At 46.9% G+C, this 21,657-nt stretch overlaps 1 protein-coding gene across 2 annotated transcripts in view; it reads right to left on the bottom strand.

Moving 5' to 3' along the window:
* Positions 1–4,403: 4,403 nt before the first annotated feature.
* LOC144475834 (uncharacterized) overlaps positions 4,404–21,657 on the bottom strand; it is an 83,010-nt gene continuing 65,756 nt past the window's right edge. For both annotated transcript variants that reach the window (XM_078192148.1, XM_078192147.1), the window contains exon 3: positions 4,404–4,921. In XM_078192148.1, coding sequence (XP_078048274.1) covers positions 4,551–4,921 — 371 coding nt within the window. In that variant the 3' untranslated portion in view covers positions 4,404–4,550. The remainder of the gene's footprint in view (positions 4,922–21,657) is intronic.

Below are 21,657 nucleotides of genomic sequence, written 5' to 3'. Positions count from 1 at the left end.
GATCCCGAAATTATTAATCAGCTGCAAGGCTCGACGAGCTAGCCACGGAACCCTTCGCGTTAACAAAAGAGGACACGTTTCGCCTTTCCAGTGCCATCAGCGCGACGATCGCGGAAGAGTCTCCGGGATCAGGCTATACCGGCCGGTCCTATCGGAACGAGCATGATCTTGCACGCGGTTCTCGCCCCAACCTCTCCAGGAAGGAGGAGCTGGCTCGGCTCGGGGCATTCCCAAAGCCGTTTGCACATTAGCGGGGAATAAACGACACCGAAATATAGCGCGGATGCGCGATCGCCATAATAGGAGCGCCGAGTAGTCTATTAAGCGTCCTCAAAACCAGTTAGTGAGTCGGCAATCCAGTTTAGGTACAAAATGGCTGTCGTTTAGCGAGGATTAATGGTCTCGGGAGTGCCCCGGGGCAGCATAATGGGGCAGATGCGTCCTGGACGAGGGGGGAACGATCCTCCCCCTCCACGCCGCCGTGACTTCGTCCTTCTCGCTCGTTCCACCGTCGACAACCACCCCGCTCTCGCTACCCTCCCTTACTCCACCCCTCGGCTAACCTCATTATGTACACCTATCTGGCTGCGGGGTCCATTATGCCCTTTTTGCGCTTTCCTACGTGCACCGGAATAAATACACGCGTTTCCGCCGTGGTGTGCCCTGTGTGTGGTGGGTTCGCGCCTGTGTGCGTGCGCCCGGGGCACGGCGCGGCGCGGCGCGGCAGGGACGCCAGCGATCCGAGGGGAGCGGGCTCTCATATTTGGGCCTTGAAGCGCCGTTTAGTTTGGCGTTTCATGGTCGAGCGACTCCCCTAGCTTGGCTCGTCCTGGGAGCGAATCTAGTCGCTTCGGAATCAACTCCTAAGCCTGGACTGGCGTTCTTAGGGTGGTCGCAGCGGCGGTGATTCCGAAACTTTCGTATTCGCGGGGGCGTGTTTAAAAGCCGATTTTCGCTGTCCGCAGTGTATCGGGATTTCGCGCGAGTTTCGACGCTCAATGCACCACTGGGACGACCAAGCTGCATCCTGCAGCGCTGGACCTTTAACTCGGCCATCTCTCCTGAGACCGTGCAGCCCGAAATTCGCACCACGCCTACAGTTTAACGAAATAATGCCGGCCGTTTAAAAGGTACAATGGAATCTTAAATACCTGGTCTTTTGTCGAGCAGGACACACCGGCAACCATCCAGCGCTATGGTTTCTGCAGGTGACTAACTTACTCCGCCTTCCCTGACCCCGGCTCCTGGCTTTCTGACTCGCGGAAACGGCCACCGGGATTTACATGAAGCTCGGAACGCACTTAATGCGACGAGAACGTCGTAGCCTCTGTCCAAAAAAATGGAGAACAGCGTTCCACAAAATCGTGAAGAATTCCAGCAAACGAAGGAAGACCGGAGCCAGATAAGATGCAACTGGTATTACCCTGAGTCGAACGACTAAAAACCGCGGGCAACGGAGTCCGACAAAAAATCGAGAACACGCTATTCATGTTCCAAGCAGATTGATGATCGAGACATCGAGGTCCAGGATTCCGGTGTTTCTAGGGAAAGAGGATTTAGGGTGGGCGTGCGCGTGAACACATAATCCGTCGCAGAGCACAGGGACGCGGGAACAAAACGGGCCAGCTTCGGACCTCGGGAAATCCTAAAATAATCAAACACAGGCTGCAACGGTCGGGTCATCCTGCAAACAGGATTAGGACGAGGTGCTCGGTGGGTTACCAGCCGCGGCAGCTCGGAAAGTACCGATCTACCTGTCCCGTGGAAACTTGACTTTATGACTCCGCTGTTCCCATCCCCCGCACGCCCTTCCCCCCAACCTAGAAATTTGTTTCTTTCGAGGTTGTTTACGCTGGTACACTGCTGACCTCTTATCTGCGCGCGATGCTACTCGCCACGTTCGGCAGGAACCGCTGTTTAACAGATAAATATTTTGGGACTGTTTCGAAAATACCATTAGGCGGTGCCGCTCAAAGGGGTACAAGCTGTCCCCTTTATTTCCGCCGCGAAAACCATCTTGCGGTTATTTGTTACCGATAGACGACGACCGATGCTTGTGCAAAGCATGCTGGATGAAAGAAAATATCCTCGGCTGATGATTAGTCGGCCAGGGATATATACATTTCGAGGGATGAAAAACCGTCCCACCGATCAGTTAACCGTGGAAGCGTTTTTAAAGGCGAGGACCTTGTTTCTCGTTTTAATGGACCACTCGGAAATCCGCCATTGTGGCGCACAATGCCGGCGAATTAGCACGCTCGGTGATCATAGAAAGTCAAGCGTCGTCTCGAATCCTCGAAAAAGGTCAGTGCCTCGAGGACAGAGAAACTCGAATGGGAATCGGGCGATGCCGGCAGCGAACACGGCCGTCAGAAAGGAGGGATGATAAATTTCAATTTGCCCGAATCTTCCGCGGAGCCTGGTCTATTCACGCGGCATCGTGGCGGATCGTAAAACGATCGGTGTCGCGCGAATCAAATTTACCCTCGGCGTCTCTTCGAGGAAGAGAGAACGAGAGGCACGGAAAGCGAAAAAGGGAGTCGTCACGCATACTTGGCAGTGCGTCCTATAAAAGGGGATGATTTGTAACCGGTCATTGTTCGAATAGCAGCCAATGACGGGCCAGCGCATGTCGTAATCGCCCAATCGCGCTCGAGACTGTACGAGAGTGCGAGAGAATGCGCGAGAGAAAGAGAGTGTGTGTGAGAGAGAGAGAGAGAGAGAGACGGTTCTGTGGAGACAGTTACAGCCTGCGAGAGGATGCATCGGGGTGTCGAGCGTCATCCCCTGCTGCAACCAGATGCGTGCCGCTCGCCTAACGCACCGCGACGGCCTCCATTATGTTTGTTTATTTATTATTAATAGGAAATTCATAACAATCACATAATAGGAGCCCGCGTATAATGGCTTTGTCCCGAGGACTGGTCCGCGAGACGGGATCTCGCTTGTCGTCACGCTCGGGCTGGCTCCCCGGTGCACAATGCACCGCGTTTCCCGGCTATTCTCCACGCCTCTTCGGAAACCAGCACCCTGCATACGGAGCAGCACGATGCAATACGATGCAATACGCTGTGTACGTGCGTGCGGCTACGTGTCGACGTCTTCGCACGTTTTCTCGCGGTTCCGCCGGAAATTAATCGGAAATCCCGCAAAATTTCGCTACGGATACTGGAATATCATTTTTACCAGAAAATTCCCATTCCCAGTAAAATACAAACTTTCGCGCCAAGAGAAAACTTAATGTTGCTGAGGACTCCCGAATTTCAATCAAAGAACGTATGAACAAAACGTTGGAGCGATAAGGGTTGAAATAATTGCGCTCTTAGCAGTCTAAACATTGATCGATCTCGACAGTCCCGTTCGTTTTCGGGCATCGAAATAAATAACGCGGACGGAGGGGTGGTTTCGAACAGGGTGCAGGTATTCGATAAAACGTGAGCGTCCCTGCTGTCCGCGTGAATCAAAATCGCGACCAGATAAAGACAGTCGATCACCGAGCGTCTGCGTCCACCACCACGGCCGAATTGAAAGCGCATTTTTCCATCGAGTCTGGATCCGCAAAGTGACCGAACCGAGAGAAAAACATGGAGGAGAGAGAGAGAGATAGAGAGGAGAGAGCGAGCGGAAAAAGCAAGCCGAAAGAGAGCGAGAGGGCGAGACGTGGAGGGTGATATCGAAAAATGGCGCTCGAAACGAGGAATCGAGGATTTTGCGCGCTCTAGCCCGTCGCATGGCCGCTGCTCGGCCTCTTCCCACTCCGGCCACCACCCGGCCACCACCCGCCACCCTCTTCACTCTTCCGTCGTCGCGTTGATGTGAACTCAAGGGTGCAAATTCCCGCTCGTTCGAAATTCAGGACAGGAAATTAGACGGGCGTCTCCCTCCCATAGAAATACCCGCGAAGCGTGAGAGATACGAGGGAGGTACGTCGAGCCACCCCCCCGACTCTCGTCCCGCTCCCTATCGTGGTAACAGCCACCCTCTCTCAGCCTCTCCCACCGCCCGCCGGCCCCAGGTCTCTTCAATCCGCCGCGAACGCGTGCATCCTTTCAATGCCGCTCGGATAACTTGATGTAATAAGGGCGTCGCATCGCGTCGCGTCGCGTCGCGTCGGTTCCTCGCCTCCTTTCCACGGGGGTGGCCGAGGAAATTTTTAAGCAACCGGCGTAAGCTGATTCGCCCGATAGCCCCGCGATGCTCCGGTAAATAGACCGGCTCGTCGATAAGCCAGACTCGACGCTTGATTTATTATGATCAACCAGTCGATAAGCGGAAACTCTCCAACGGTTGGAAGTGTCCTCGGAAATCTGAAACAGGCCGCTGACATTTCCTGCGTCTTTTAATTTGCCCTCGTGTCCCCGTCCGTTCTTTAAGCGAAATCATTCTCTGCGAATTTAACGGCAACGTTTTAATATCTTCTCGACAACTGACAACTCATTCTCAAGCCGAAAAGCAAGCGAACGGCGCGCGAGCTCGCACCTGAACACGATCGTGAACGGCGGAACGAATAGGCGGAATCGGGACACATCGAGAGGCTTGTGGATTTTTATTTACTCGTCGCCCGTCAGGTTTTCACGCAGCTTCCTCGCCGAAGGACCTCGCTCTCTAGCACCGAATTCCGGTGACAGGTTTTGACAGGGCGGTCCGGTTGATCCAATCTCTCGGACGGGGTCAAGAAGGCAGGTTGCCGGAAGGATTTCCCTCGGTGTTTGGTCTGTCGGCATCGCCGTGACTTCGTCACCTAAGTTTTCCCTCAGGCTTTGCCAGAACAGGCGTCTTTCCTTCGACCTGTTCACCCTCTGTGGCAGTTTGCAAACTGGCAGGTATAGTTCTCCGGGTCCTGGAGCCGACTTACGGCGACTTAAGCTCCCAATCCAGATCGTTGTGTTCACGCAATGCCGGCCCAGCCCTCTAATCCAATCTGCAAAATGCATCAACCGTTATCTTGTTTTGGAACGAAGAGTCGCTTGTACGCTTGTACGGGGCCGGGCATCTCTCAATGGGGTAACGGTACGGACGATTAATATGCATTGTCGAGACTTCGAGACTTCGAGGCATCCGGGCATTCGCAATTTCATGAGAAGTCAGTGGTCCTTGTTGGGAACAACAGGTTTCTCTATCAAAGCAACTAGCTGTTTGTCCAGCGACAGACGATATCTCTCGAAAAATTAATCCACGGGGTGTCTCGAAATTTGGGGGCACGCATTCATCGTTCAATTCTCTTATGGTGGAGCTTTCTAAATACATACATGACCGCTCACGGAAATTTTTCGTGCTGCAATGCATAAAGGAACTTGTTTTCAAAAGTATCGTATCCTGTAGAATTATTAAAATTATCATAAAAACTACCTTTATAATATATTAGTTCTAAGGTTAATAAACACGTGGATTTTTAATTTCCTTTGTCATTTAAGTGTTAATATTTGTGTACCGACGATTACTTTTTCTAGTGCAAAAGCTACTTGACTAGCGCAAGCGATTCGACAATCGAGCTGTAAATGAAACGCGAAGTCGATCAAAGAAACGTGCGTCGAGCCGACAATCGATTAAAGGAAAGTTAAGTATCCCGAGACACCTAATTCACTCAGATCTCCGGTCCATTACCGGGCGTGTACAGACGATTCCGGATCGTCGGCTGAATGGATCCTTAATCGGCGTCAATTTCACCCGAATCACAGATGGGAAACTGTCAACGGTCGCGCATCCTTAAATCAACGGACAATGCAAAGCCCGGCACCCTTCACCGGCAGTTTGCACGGTCCATCGTCCATTGTTCGCGGCGACACGGTTGGCCGGTGTTCCGTGAAGCGTTGATTAAAAGTGTAACGCTTAGAAATTACAAGGACGGCGCCCCTCCTCCTGGGCCGCCTGTACACATCTTCCAGATAATCATCGTTAATTAAATCAGACGTCCGCGTTATGGTTTTATTATTCGATGCTCGGTGCCGACCCCCTCGTTTGCAGGAGCGCGCGAGATAGTAATTCAGCATTGCGATCGATGGTTGGGCAGATAGTCTAACTAGACAATAAACGACCGCAGTTTCATGCCACGGATCCGTTGATTAAAAATTACAATAATTAGCCGCGGCACCGACACGATCCTCGCGATAGTCTGCACCACGAGTACCGAACATTGAAGCACGTTTTGCGCGGAACTGTCGATGTGTCGAGCGGAATTCGAGTCGTTTCGTCGTGCAAGAATGGTTAATACCGCAGTCCCCGTCGAGTATAAATTTAAATATAAAATTCACGGCGCAGAGGCGGAAGAAAACGTTGCAGCCTAATAAACTGCCGGAATGCGAATTAGATTAGGAATCGCGGCAAGGGGTTGCGGTATAAATCGTGTTTTTATTACGTCCTGTGCTCCGCGATATCCACGGAAATACAGGACAGGCCGTCACAGCGGTTAAATTCACCCCCGACACTTAAGATAATTTTATTACGCGTTTTCATGCAATCTGTCGTGTCACGGCGTAATTACCTGTTCGCTATACGAACCGCTCAGCAATTAATTGCGCGACGTAATAAAAAAATTGCGCTCGCAACCTCGCGTCAGAACTCGCTATATTCCCTGAAGTCGGCCTAGGCCGATTCTATTATATGTTATTTCGTCGATTCGAAGCGCGCCGGTTTTCGATCCGGTTAGCAATCGATTGACATTCGCTGTATTACACGCCATCGATAATTACGCGATCAAGAGAGACGTTCTCCACCCTGCTTCCAGAAATTCGAGTAATGTTTTCGTCGAACGCGCGAGCCGGGGTCAGAGATCAATGGGGATCAACGACAACCCCCCAATGAAGCCGTTCCCCGATCCAGCTGTGATTTTCTAACGAGCCTTTGATGGAATAACGCCCCTTTCAATTTTCTTGAGTGCCCTCGTTCCGTTCAGTGGTTTCGGGAACCGGCGTCCATTAGACCGTCGATATTCCAATAAGCCGAATAATCCAATCAATGCTACCTTTTCCTCGAAGTTGATCGCTTGTTCCGACCAACAAGGAATCCCCAGAAGCGAAGAGGGAGATTGTGTACAACGCCGCATGCGCACGTCAATCCAAAAATTGGAAAGATTACGGTTCAGTAGTCGATGATTGTAGGAGATAAATACAGTAGATAATTATAGTAAATACTCTTGCATACAAAATGATTTAATGAATTTCTTGATACATAAAAACAGCGGATGGTATAATAAATACAGTCTTGTTATTCTTATAAAGCAATCACGTGGAAACTTTTAGAACTCAGTAGATCTAGCGTTAATCTATAATAGATCCATACACATTTATCTAGCAATGTATTTACGTAATTGATTTATTATTCGAACGAATACTCGAATTTGTATACTCGAAGTTCTACTGTGTACTCCGTATGTGCTCAGGAAAGCGTTCTTGCAATTTCAATAATTGTAAAATAAAAACCACGAGGTTCATCGTACTCGTTAGTTCTAGTGCGAATAATATACGGAGAAGCAGGATCCGGTGGATCGTTTTCAGTCTCTTAGATTTAGATGATCGAGTAATCGAACACGACGGCACGACGCGACCGTAGGAGGAGCTCGAGCAATAAATCCGCGGCGGTATCGAGTCGGCTGCAATTAAGAAAGAGTCTCGAACTTTGACCGGCGGTCGGCACGCATCGGCCGGTCGGTCACGCATCAGCGCACGCGATACGCTCGTAATCGTGGCTATTTACCAACACTTAAAATACTATACAATGAATGCATTCACGGACGGAAGGAGAGGTCGCCGCGGGAAACGAGCCGCGGACACCGCGCCGCGTCGTCGCGTCGTCCAGAACCGAATGTATCGCGAGCCTGTTACACGCTGTCAATCGCGCCGATCCAATTTAATCGGGCCGCTAAGTGGAGTAATTGGATGATTTACATTATATGGCCAGATTTCGCCGGGCTCCGCGGACGTTTCCTCCGAGCGGATTCTCGAAGACAGCGACGATTCGCTGTATCGGACAGTCGGGGTTCAAAAACCGATCGGTGAACGATTTTTCGACCCCCTTCGATCGCGCGCTTCGAATCTCGGAGATTGGTGTTTTACGACTTTGAACAGAAAATACATTTTTCCATGAAAATAGCCATTTGTTCGTTTGATATATTATACTTCAAATCATCTGCGGCTCTCCTGTTCTTAACACATCTTGCACGGGAAGCGACTAAAGTCGTTTTGCGCGGATTTCACATCTTGAGCGAGCAGCGACTAAAGTCGTTTTTCGCGGATGTTAACATTTTTAAATTATTGATTTTCTTAGTTTTTAATTTCTGACAAGTTGTTTTTATTTTTTTAAAGGGAATAAAGAAACTGTTTTTAACACTGAAACTGAAACTTTTATCAAAAGACACTAATGTTTAAAGACTACAGTTATCTTATGCAGAAGGAATTTTGCGTCCGAACTGCAAAAAATCGCCCGCTGCACGGTAAGACTCTGGCGGCAAAGTGCCCGCGCAAGATATGTTAATACACCACTGTCGTTTGGTTCTTTCGTCAAGTCTAATTTTCTTCGTTTTCGTCGTGCGATCTTATCGGGGACAACGATCCGAAAAGACTGAACCAAAAAGAACGGCCACTTTTCTTCCGTCGGGAAAACTACCCACCCCTCTGCAAGCATCTGTAATATTAACTCCAAAAAGCTACAAAACTAAGTCACTTTAGCTCGAAACTAAAACTAAATCCATCCCGCCGCAGCCAATAAGATTAGCATGGAATTCTTTGCCGCTAAAGTTTCCCCATAAAGCCATAAAGGGATTATGATATATTCCCAATTCACCGGCGTTTTCAACGTCGTAAATCGGCGAAAGAACGAACATAACTGATTCCTCCTGCCTCTATACCGTTCGAAAATTCCGTTTCCAGGGTGCCGGGGCACCGGGGATGTATTTCGGTTCTCGTAGACGTAGACGGTCGAATTTCGTCGAGAGGAGGCCGAAACGACGCCGGGGCGTGGCGCGGCCGCGTTTCCAAAGCCGAACGACCGGCGCGAATTTCTTTTTGTCTTCGGGCTATCCGTTACCCTGTACCAGAAGGTCCACAGATTTTTTTTCCGGGGCTCGAAATTTCGAGTTCGAGCCTCCACCTTCCTCGGGCTCTCGTGCCGCGGCCAATTTGCATGGGAGCCCCGGCACGGCTGTAATTAGTCATCGGTGTCATTGTTCTGAACCCGAGACACCGATATCCGATTGCTCGGCTACTAGAGGCGCCACTTTTCTAATTAGTCGAATCGAGGCTATCGGCGAGGAACAGGATTTCATTTGTACGGACGAGAGGATTTTCACTACGAAATTTGACTCAGGCATCAAATGTAACATCGTGGCTAAGGAGATTCTGAAATTAGTGCACACGAAACAAATTGGTTCTTAGTCTCGACAAATGTTTTGTTATAAGTAGATTACAATTCCTATGCATTTCTGACAACAATGAATAGGTGAAATAAAACGTTCCGAAGATACTGGAAATATTTAAGAACATTGTTGCATCGTCGTTGGCTCATTTAAATTATTGAAAGATATAATTGAACTTTATTTTATTTCTGTTTCGCACAGTCGATTCAGGATATCTTTATTTTGCATAAAGATTTCCAGTTCAGTCACAAGATTTTTACCATCGTTGGTTTTACATTAGTCAGATGAAAAACTTCGGCTGCAAAAATTAGCTTTCGAGTCGTTCAACCGGAGCAGCTGCGCGCGACCTTGAAGAAAATCATTCGCGGGATTCGAGTCGGTCTAAAAACTGTGTAGGACGGGTGCTCATTGGCGGTACACAGGCAGCGGAGTGGAAAATGAGTCTGCCGGTCTCGTGTAACCCGATCGACAATCCAGTTTAAAGAGAATTCGTGCCGTTAAAACTGCAGGCCTCGACAGAATTAGTTCCGTGCGAGCACGTCGTCACATCATGGCAAATTATGAAATATTTATTGGAACGAACAGACCGCTCCGGCGATATCTCCTCGATCCGACTGCTTCTTTCCTCGGTCGGTGTTTGCGAAAACTGATTAGCATTCGAGTATCGCGGGGCTGTGTATTCCGAGCAATGTATCTCGTTAATTACAGAGAAGATAACGTTTCCTGGGCATTCACATCGATTTCGAGGCCGGTACAACGAGTCGTCTGATTTATGAATCGGCTGTCTAATTACTAATTAAGCAGTCACTCGATACGCGTACACGGCTCGCGGTTGTACTACCTGCGTCGTCGGGCGCATTTCCATTCGACCGATCAATTACTCTTTGGATAACTGCGACCTGCCGATCTCGCTACAGGTCCATTCATCTTCAATATATTCTATTGGTTTGTCGCGAATGTAATTTCAATAGCGTACAAAAAGAAAAACGAAAGTGAAGAAAGCAGATCAAATTGCAACGCGATAAATCCGAAGTCGACCTTATCGGCAAGTAGTATATAAGCACGAGTGCGAGCGGTGTGTGCGTCCTCCGTAGTCTATAGAAAAAACTCGTGCTGTAAATACGTATGCGATTAGAATAAATGCAAATTGAAAAATATATAAAATCGGTGTAAAACGAGAAGCTCCGCACTCTAAAAATTCTTCATCATCGAACGATCGGTGTCACAATTTTTGAAGTAGAACACGTTTGCTAATTTTTTCGCGAACGAGGCTAAGAGAAGTGAAAGTCCGCGACTCGAATTCGTCAATTCTAACCCTCGTATGGGGGTAGAGGACGCGTCCTCGAGCGGAAAGAAGAGGGTAGCGAGTAGAACGCCGGAGAGTCGCATTAAAATTCCCTTATCCGGTTGGAAATGAAGGAACGGCTCTCGGGGGCGTTATCGCGATCTGAACTATGCCACGTACAATTAGTTGAAAACAAGATAACCGAGTGGGAAACGATGTCGGGGGAACGGAGGCGGCCGTAAACGTGCATCGGCTTGGGACGCGCGAGACGACGCCGACGCGCGTGTTCCCGCGTGCATGCGCTCGCAACACTGGCAAACACCGCGCACGCACACGCCTGTACACACCTGCGCTGAACAGGGAACCTCTCGCACACACGAAAACAGTGCGCGCTGGAAAGGATAGTGTTCGGTGTTTCGTCCATGGTGTATACCACGGGGCCCCTGATATTCATTCGGCGCTGCTCCCGGTCAACGTAATTAATTCGCGGCTCGTCAATGCCAGCAATTAAAATTATACGTTAATGATTTGCAAAAACTTGTTTCGTTGCGGATGGACGGCGGTACGCCTTATCCGAGGGCCTAATTATAGTCTGCGCCGCTCTGACACACGGCGTGAAACAAATGGAGGAAGATGAAAAAGACTACGGTCTTCTTCTTCTTCTTCGTCTTCGTCTTCTTCTTCTTCTTCTTCTTGGTCGTCCTCTTCTTTTCCACCGAACCCCCCTCCCCCGCGATCTCCGCCACACCGACAATTTTTTTTTGCGAGACCGATGCTTCTTGCTCGTCCTGTTGCTTGAAATTGCACTTCCCTACTTGGTTCCTGCGAGTTTTTTTGCTTGCATATTTCGTGGATGCGCTCCGTGGGAACTGTTTAGTTAAATCGCCATAAGAATTTGTAATTTTTAATTGCGATCCCGTTGCGATGATTATTCCGCCCGTTTCTCTCGAGTTTGGCAGGATCTAGACACGCCGTTTAATTAATCGTTGCTCTGTCCGCCGCGCGCAGTTTTATTTCATTCAATTTGATTTGGAACTCGATGGAAATATTTAGTAAAATGAACTAGTATTTTCCCGATGGCAATTTCTGTGAAGTCGACCGGAAATATTAATATAAAGCGCTTTCAATTTACCCCATATCTCTCCTATATATTTGGCGCGTTTATTGTCTCTGCAGATCGACGCTGTTTTTTTTTTTATATTTCTATTCGATAGCAGTCCGTATAATAGCTAACTCGAGCAAACTAATTCCTACGAGATCACTGTTTACGCGACTGCAGTCGCAAACAATTATATTCTCACGAGTGTCAGCAATTTAGCAATCTGCGGTTGTACGAGATAATTACACGAAGACGCTGGCATGCTGTTTTTATATGCCGAATCACTAGTTTTAATTGCTGCTCGACTAATATGACATACCGATAGGCGAACGCACGAAATCTCGAGATTAACACGTCCGTTGCCACGTCGGTCGCACACGGAGCTGTCCTTTCGTCAGACACGGAATCAACATTTTCTATAACTTTCGGTTTCCATGAACGACAGTTTCGGGGGTTCTGGCTCGACGATTAACACGCCGACAGGTTGGGCTTGCACAATTTTATACCCGTGCGGCTTATCGATTGTTTTCTCGTTCAAAATCTGTGGGTGTTTCGCCATCTCGCCAATCCAGGTCAGATAAACGCCGTCCCCGCTCGACGAGGAACGTCGCGGCGCCTCGGTCCGACGGTTTACGTCACCGACGGTTTTCACGCGGCCGATAATTGAATCACGAGCCGAGGGGACGGGCGATTATCATCGTACGACGATTATTTCGTAAAGGGGGGAAGGGCAGGCTGGAAAATTCTCGAGGGCGGGGAAAGTGCTCGCGCGCGACACGCCTCGCAGCGGCGGCGGCGGCGGCGACGGCGAGAAGCGTTTCCGGCAAGACGCCGCAGGCCGAATATCGCTAACGAGCCCAGTTGTTTTCCGTTTGAGCAGCTGTTAATTGGCAGTGACTAATTACAACGCGTTATCGGCCAGTTATCGCCGCTACCGACGCTTTTACCGAGCGTTCTTGCGATCTCCTTCGCCTTCGCTTTCGCCGATGATTATGTCGCCGCTCGTTACGAGAGTAGGCGAATCTTCGCCAGCGAACAAGACGCCATTTGATGATGCCACGAGTTACGGGCGGCCGTTCCAAGACCATTCCACCAACGATTCGCCTTCGCCATCTACTGTTTTTGCCATCATTATCCCGACCATACATCCAGTAATTAAATATCTCATTGGTATAGACTCCGGAATAATTCTGCAGATAAAACCAGCGGCGATAAGACGCGGATCAAAACATTTTCTCGGACCGCGACCTCGGACCACTCTTCATATTTATTTATTTATTACTTAACGAGCATAGCCCTTTGTGTACATTTATGATATACAGGGTGTTTCAAAAATTATACATACTCCGGGAAATTAGGGATTCCTGAGGCCACTTGAAGTAACCTTTTCCTTTGTCGAAATGCAAACCCCGGCTTTGTTAACGAGTTATTAATTAAATTATGATGGGTGCGCGCGCACGATTCAACCTGCTGTTACGTGCTCGAGTCAGCCGACTGAAGCCTATGCTCACTCCCAGGGTGCGACGGAAGGAGAGGGCTGCAATCCGGCTTTGAGCCGCGTTCGAAGTAACGAACAAGGATTTTATGAATTTTCTATTCATTTCAAAAATTTCACGGCAGGTTGAAGCGTGCGCGCGCATCTATCTTTTTTAATTAATAACTCGTTAACAAAGCCGGGGTTTGCATTTCGTCAAACGAAAAGGGTTACTTTAAGTGGGCTCAGGAACCCCTCATTTCCCGGAGTATGTATAATTTTGGTACACCCTGTATATTAGAATCAAATCAGTGCAAATCTATTAAACTTAAAATTGGCATGAATAAAGATTTTGAAAATTAGTTGGAACAAAATAACCACGCAACTAATAACGTAAAGCATTGTTTTTACTATAAGATGACATCAAAATTAACTCAACCCGAAGAGAAACGAAAGAAAAATTACAGTCTTTTTGAAAAGAAACAATACCCTCCGATCTATTTGTTCAGTTATTCCTTGGCCAATGTATGCGCTGCCATCTATTCTTTGTTTATGCTAAAATCGGCTATATCGCTTCGATGTCGTGGAATACATCGATTCGCGATGGAAAGTAATGTGGTCTATACTTAAACATAATCACGGAAAACTTCATTTAATGTAACTGATATAATGTAGAATATACGCGAGACGATATAAGCGAATTACAGGCGAAGTATCAACAGAGAAAGAAGATGATAGGTACATGTGATAAAGATGCTTAAGGTGCTCTATGATGAAGATGCGTTTGCACTGTGTAATCCATTTTTAAGGAAGAATAGGCTAGCAATGGGCGGCTTCAGAACTGTCCATGTATACAAAGTCGTGACGATACAGAAGTACATATGTACAGAAACTAAACGAGAATATTATCGAGTACGATGGTAGAAGTAGTAATATAAGATAAAACGAGGAAAAATACTTCCAGGAACGATATCTATTCCGGATAGACGTTAACAAGTTAATTAAGTTTGCTTTAAATGAGGCCCTGTTTGCCAGCGAAAAAGTCAACCTGCGTAAAAGATTTGTTAGCTAAAGTACCCACTCTGTTAATTGGATCTAATGGAGCATGTCTATAAACTGGGATCCACAAGAGAGCTGGATGCCTGGAGTGTTTAAATGTTAAAATTGATCGAGGCACTAAGTTCGGAACTGGAGAATTTTCCATGTATGATTTTATTTAGAGAGTTGAGACCAGAAATATTACGGTCGTCATCGAGGATGAACAGGTGGAATCATCGCAAAGGTAAGCTGTAATCATGACCAACACGAGATATTGGTTGTCCTGACTTAAATGTTATCGAAAGTTCCGTATTTCCAACTTTCATGCCACTGAAATTTCATATCGCGCTGTTCTAATTCGGACCAAAGTTCTATATCATTCCGTTCGGCTCTTATATCATGCCGCTGCAGATTAGAGGGAGAATCCTATCGGTATTACGTATCGCATCTATATCAATGAAAAAGTTTTGCGTTACAAATAAATATTGCGCACGACGCTGCGCCGAACGAAGATTCTACTCTGCCAATCAATTTCTCTGGAACTGTGTAGCGCTATCAAAGCAAGAACCGGACACTACCAACAACGAGATTCGCTACAACAATGGGACACTAGCGAAGAGAAACTCGGACGTACCTGGTCACCAGTCCATTTGTCAGGGAGCTGGTACGCTTTTTTTTTTCCGAGCTCAGCGAAAATCCTGTACACTTTTGTCCCCGAAGAATGCGACCGTGGAAATTGTTCAACTGGTAGGCAAAAGACAAAACGCGTCCGAAATTCTTCATGGTCCGAGTCAAGTCGATTTTGCGCGGTGACTTCTGAGACATCCGAGAGTTCCACGGCAGAAACCGGTGGACATTCGCAGATGACGATCTAACGAACGGAAACAGGGTCCCGCCCGTAGAAAACGACCGGCAAAACCGATCCTCGAAGGGATCCTACACTAATTATAGGTTCGCCGGTTGGTCCTTGATTGTTCGAACGTGTCAGGCCCTTGTTTGCGGGTTGTTAAAGGGCGCCGGTCCCTTTCTCGCCGGTTTCCACGTAACCGTAAATTTCTTCGCTGTTTTCCAGGGATCCCATCGCTCTCCGTTAATTGCTGCTCAGATATTAATATTTCTGACATTCCGCCGAGAATCCACGAACAAATGTTCCATCATTATAATTCATTCTCCATCATCATCTCGAAGGAATGGTCTCACAAATATTTAATACTTTGACACCCGCATGTAACTAATGAAGCTACTAGAAAATTAATTTTTACAGTAATCTGTTATGCTTTTCTAATTATGAATTTAAAAAATAATCGATATCATATAGCTGAACTTTTTCCTTTTATTATGATTAAATAAAATACTTGAATTTTACAAAAAATTTTGAGATTGTTCGCGTGACAGCTGAAATGTCGATAGAGAATTAAGGAAGATTTTAGTTGATCTATTAGAAGCTTGAATCAATGATCGTTGTATTTTATAAAAAAAACTGATAGCTATTTCAAAAGATCGACGCTGCATGTTTTATTGAAAATATTGTCAGGACAGTCGCGAAGCTTCAACTAGCTAGACAGCAATAACCATCTTCTAGAATGACATGTTTGAATACTAAACGCTCCAGGTTTGTCTGGATCCGCACAAATAGTAGATCGCGTGCGTCTCCTACCGTTTTTCGGCGCTTCGAGCCGCCGCCCCCGCAGCAATTAAAAACCGGTGTCGGAGATTAATGATTCGCGACGCGAGTCCTCGCGCGAGCTCAGGCTCGAGCGCGCACGGACCCCCGTTGAATCCATTACGATTCATTACGGGGCTGATTCAGCCGCGATTAAACCACCGGAAGGTTACTAAAAATACCGAGTCGACGCTAATTACCGGGCAACAATCGGTCCAATCGGCGCGCCGGCGAATCCCGAACGGCTGAAGTCGTCATTTGCGAGAGGGCTCGAGTCGGCACGGCGCGACTCGGCGCAGAGATGATCGCGGTCCCGTAACCGGCCCGACAATGAGCGCCGGTTACCGCGTTGCATTAATCAGTGACAGCGCCGCGGCTCGACCCCGGAGATATATGGGCCGAATAATTTCTCGAGGCTGGAATCCTCCGAAGAAATCCTCGTCGTTTCACGCTACCCGGCCGAACGGGCCTGGACAGTCGGTCAAACGTCACCGACAGAGGACCGTAATAAGGCCACCACGATAATAAGGACACTATGTCATTTATAACTGCCTACTAATTTGTTGTATAAACGACGTACACGTGCAGCAAAGGCGATCCTGGACCCGACGCGGCCACGGAGGAGCGCGTGCGTATTTACCTGGTGGCCGGACCGGCCGCGGCTTAATCGTTCACAGGGCCGCATTCACATTCCATCCTCGATCATTCTTCGGTCCGAGCTATCAAACGTTAACGCACAGTATACTGAAAGTCTTTCTCGACAGCCTCGATCATCCGTGTCTTCCGAGAAGAACTCAATGCCATTTTAATTCTAAATTCTAGATAGTTTTTCTGATTAATAGTATCTCTATTTTCTATAAATCATTTTTAAATGTAAATGCATTACAATATAAATGCCTTTTAAATATAAATACATTTATAAATGTGACAATTATTTTGTACTGCGTTATGATCATTTTTATTGATGCCTCTGTATCAAACAACTAATTTTTAAATATTCAAAGATTGTATAGACAAATAACACGTGGAGGTAACAAAAATACGTTTCTAGATCAAATTGTCAAGGTATATTTCCTTTTTAAGAACACTAGCAAAGGGAAAGTATTCGAGGCGCTATGTTTTTTGACACCATTGTGAACCACAATTCTGTCGCTAGAAATAAAACCGCTGAAAGTTACAATTTAAAAAAATCTAAATTAATTCCTAAATTCAACCATAGCAATTATTTACTTATCATAGAAAACATCGAGAAAACAAATTGTATAGACTGACCAAAATTGTTCCATTTGAGACAGTACTAATACGAAGCATTAGGAATCAGAATTTTAAGAGACAATATCTTGGAAATGAATCAAAGTCTCATAAGTTTGTTCTTATACAGAACGTATTTTGGCGCGAAACCGAGCAGTACTATTCGATTGACTCCATAAAGGGTCGGATATGAGCGAATAGAGAGGGTGCGATAGCATTTCCGAAACGGCGTGATATCGAAGTGATACGACCCTGGACGGTGTTAGCCGGCGCGGACGCGGTCCATTAGTAGTAGACGGTGTTCGGAAAGGAGCTTTGGATCCGCGTTTCGAAAGAACGCGGCCTGAGGCCCCGGGGCCAGGGGCGGAGGAGCCAGTCCGTGGCTTCGGGTCAGTCAGGCACAGCACGAGTCGGATTTATGAATTGCCCAAATAATTTATTAAGCGTAATTTTCAATGGGGCCCAAATTGAATCTGATTTAAGTACAATGCGGCATTGTGGCGGGCCCGGCCAGGCCCGACTCGACCAGAATGCGAGCCTTGATTCGAGAACGCGCGGACTTAAGAGAAGGTGCTAACTAGTCTCTGAACGGGCCTCGGCCCCGGTTCTGTCCCTCTCCTCTTCTTCCTTCGATTTCGTGCCTTCGTCCGCTTCACCTCTCTCTCTCTCTCTCTCTCTCTCTCGTTTCCACCCACGACTCATTTCTCTCTCTTCGCGCATTCTCTCCGTTTAGCGGCTACGGCCACACGTCGCAGAAGATTTCGATTTTCCTGGGCAACGCTGACGTCAGCGAAGAATGCCCTTTGATTGGCCCTCGAATGCAGCTATCAATGGCTAATGAGCTCGCGACCTTGACACACGATCGCCCGGATCCTCATGAATAGAGAAATTAATTTTCGAATGGCCGCAGTCGCGTCGCACAGTGTAATATCTCGACAGCTTAGGAGTATTTAATTCCGAAATTGAATCTTTTTAGAAAATGTACACGCTGCTGCTTGTGCGTATAAACGTAAACATAATACATATTTTTATATAAATACAAAACAATAATACTAGTATGTATATTAGTTGAAGTAACTAAGTCATGTTAAAAATAATTATAAATCAACATTCCAAGTGCCTAAATACAATCGAATATATAATGAAAAGACAAAAGAATAGTTACTAAGAATCAAATCTTTTTAGATTATCGAAATGTCACACTGCGTGTCGTTCGCTTTGACTTTTTGGTTCTGTTACTTGATTTTTGTTCCTGAACGGCACATTGATCACTGGACCGCTGCGCCGATTCAATTCACACGATTGCACCTGTTTCCATAGTTATCCACGCACGAGTTCTTAGTCACCTTTTGAACCGTAAATAAATAAATAATCCGTTGTTAGGACCGACGAACGAAATTTCTCGAAATGATACCATATGTTTCGCCGGTGCTGCCCGTCGTCGTCGGCGACTGAAATTTCTCTTTGGAGCGAGATCGAGAATCAATAAATTCGACGGAATAATCACGCAGGAAATACGGCGTCGCGACGACAGCCGTCGAACGAGCAGAGCTCGCTCAGGTGGGAGCACGTTGCCGCGTGATTGCTCGCCGGATTCGCGGAACTGTCGTCAATTCACGGCCGATGGGTGGTCCCCTGCGATGCATCGCGACCCCCGATGCACCACTTAAAGGTGCATCGTGCACGCCGAGCCAGGTCGAGCCGTACCGTCGTCATTTGCCCGTGAAAACGATCGTTTTTGTACCGGTTAAACGATGACAGCGTTCGATATCGATATCGGGAGACCTCCGCCATCTTATTGCCTGTTGGGACGATCCACTTGCAACCAGCGTTAATCTCGCGTTTATTCGAAACGGTAAGAGAACCGTACCTGTTGTATTTCATCAACGCCGTCGTTGATCCGATCGTAAATTTATCGAACGTTCGGCGCAGTGTCCGTTTTTTCAGCAAAATGAAATCCCCGCAACAGATTCTCGAGGAATTCAGGGTCATGATCTTATGAAATATAGCGGGGAAGGAACGGAGAATGCAAGGGGGAGGATTTTTTCGCGGGATGCGGTTCTCCGATCGAATGAATAGGCGTGCTGGAAGACACCGATTCCCGGGCAGGATCGATATGACGGGTCCAATTAAGCGGCTGCCCGGTAAGGTCATTAGCATTGATACTTAAAATCGTGTTCCAATCAAAAGGCATTCTTCGCCCCGTTCTTGCTGACATCATCGTCTCCGCTCGATCACGATCGGGCTCGCTCAAAGGGGATATCAGCCGCAGAAATTCGACGATCCGTCTCTGCCGTGAACTCCGCTTCATAAATACCCTTTTAACGATCCGGAACAGCCGGGGAATTACGCCACGCCGAAAACAAATCAGCGTGGGTGCAACCTCGATCTCGATCGTCACCGAACACCGAAATAGCTGGGTTCTAATCGTCGGTTCTTTTTCCATTTCTCAGCATTTTCCTGCAGCAACATGTTGCCTGACCAATCCACGACTGTATATCTTGCAAGTGTTTGATCAAGTTCATCGCTGGTTCGCGCGGACTTCATGCATTTATGGTGTACTCGACAGAGTGAAGACACTGGAGGATTTTCAGAATATCGTTGCGGAATTCTAAACTCACCGAGATTATTGAACAAATGAATATATTTCCATTCTGCTTATGTTATTTGCATCAGTTTCAGTTTTTCAAAAATTTAGTTTTCATTTTGCAGAATGAATGTGTAACAACGACGATATTGTATGGATGCGTGAGTGTGACTCGTGTCAAATGATAATCAAATACCCGCGGTCAAATGATCGAAGGGATTGCTATGACTTTGTAGGTTTTTTCCGTTTTTTTTGACCGAGCCGCAGAACAGCGTGCATTTCTGCTTTTTTGTTCTACAGATTTTTATACATGCGTTCATTACGTTTATTTATAGTCCATTGATCGCAATTGGTGCAGCTTCGGATAGTATTTTCATTTAATACGATCTATTATACGATATTTCATTTATGAAACTCGAGATTCAGCACGGGATAACAGCGTTATTTGAAGAAACACGTTCGAGCAAAAATCCGTGGAACCAAGTGGTTGTTGTAAAGCGATCGAGAAACCGTAATGTCAAGCGTGCCACGTAATGGCAGCGGCCGATTGTCCGGCTCGCATCTTTCAAACTAGAATTCAATTGCGTCACGCCGCGTTATCCTGAGAGGTACCAATCAAACGCCTCGGAGAGTTCCCGGTGGTCTTGTGTGTGGCCCTCGCGAGCCACGAGGTTCCCGAACGAGAAAATCACCGCGCCGCTGAAGAAGAGAGAGGAGAAAAAAACTGTTTGTACGTTGAGAGACACATTTATGGCCCAATCAACAGTGTATTCAAACATAGTCACACCTTCCTGCAAAGGGACGGCCGTACAGCCACGGCGAAAAGCATCCCGGCTACCTCCGGATCCGCTTCGAGATCCTGAAAGGATACTGCAATCGTCTGGCTCATTCATAGACAACGGACTTCCCGGCCTCGGCCAGCAACGAATAAACCGAATCAGACCGATGAGAATGGGAACGATTTCCGATCTCACCCTTCGCGAAGGATTCTATGATAATTAAACATCATTCATACCGTCGCGTCGGAGTCCTCGAACTTTCGCCTCCATCCTTGCGTCTTTGCTTCTGAAACGGTGTTTTTCTGTTGATTTTGCAAACCGATTTTCATATCACCAACCCCATAATTACTAGACGGCAGATGTTCGTGCAAAGCAAAGTTTCGCATCGTCATCAATCCCTTTAATAGTTTCGATCAATTAAAAACATTATTGCAAGATTCTTTTAATGTAAGAAATTCTTTTCTCGTTTTAAATTTCATTTATTTTCCTCTTAAATAAATAACATAGTCTAAAAATTACATAATTTAACTAGAGCCTTAATTCACTGGTAAAATATTTTCATTTTATAAGATCGATACTTGGAAATTCGCGAAAAAAAATATAATTATTAATACACTAAATACGTTGAGAATTTGTCGAAAAAATGCTAAAAACGTCGTTCAAAGATTAAAATATTCATTTCGGGGCACTCTTTAAAGGCTCCCGACACTTTCGTGGAAGCAATCTCTCTCGAAATAGTTTTTCGAAATTCCATGGGTTATGGGAAAAGCACCGGACAACGAAACACGCTGTTAAAGGGAATTCCAAAGGTCCCCGAGCCCGAGGAGTCCCGAAGGATCGATCATCGTAACGCGTGTTTTTCGTGGCAGCTGTACCTGACTCTCGGTCTTTGATTTCAGAGATCAATGGAGCCCCGTGAATGCGATACACATTTTTCTACCCACGCGCGCAGCATCCTTCAAATTTCTCTCGCTGGGGGCGTCGAAAATTCTCCTCTCGATCGTTCTGGCCGTCCTTACCGACTCGAAATCGAGAAATTTATTCGAGGAGACTGCTTATTTGACCACTTTACGCATGCACGAGCAATCGTCTGAATGAAAGTTGAAACGCACGCGCTATTACTTTACGTTCG

Source organism: Augochlora pura, chromosome 10 (assembly GCF_028453695.1).
Source record: "Augochlora pura isolate Apur16 chromosome 10, APUR_v2.2.1, whole genome shotgun sequence".
In the NCBI taxonomy this organism is placed as follows: domain Eukaryota; kingdom Metazoa; phylum Arthropoda; class Insecta; order Hymenoptera; family Halictidae; genus Augochlora; species Augochlora pura.
This window is presented reverse-complemented; position numbering and strand designations above follow the sequence as displayed.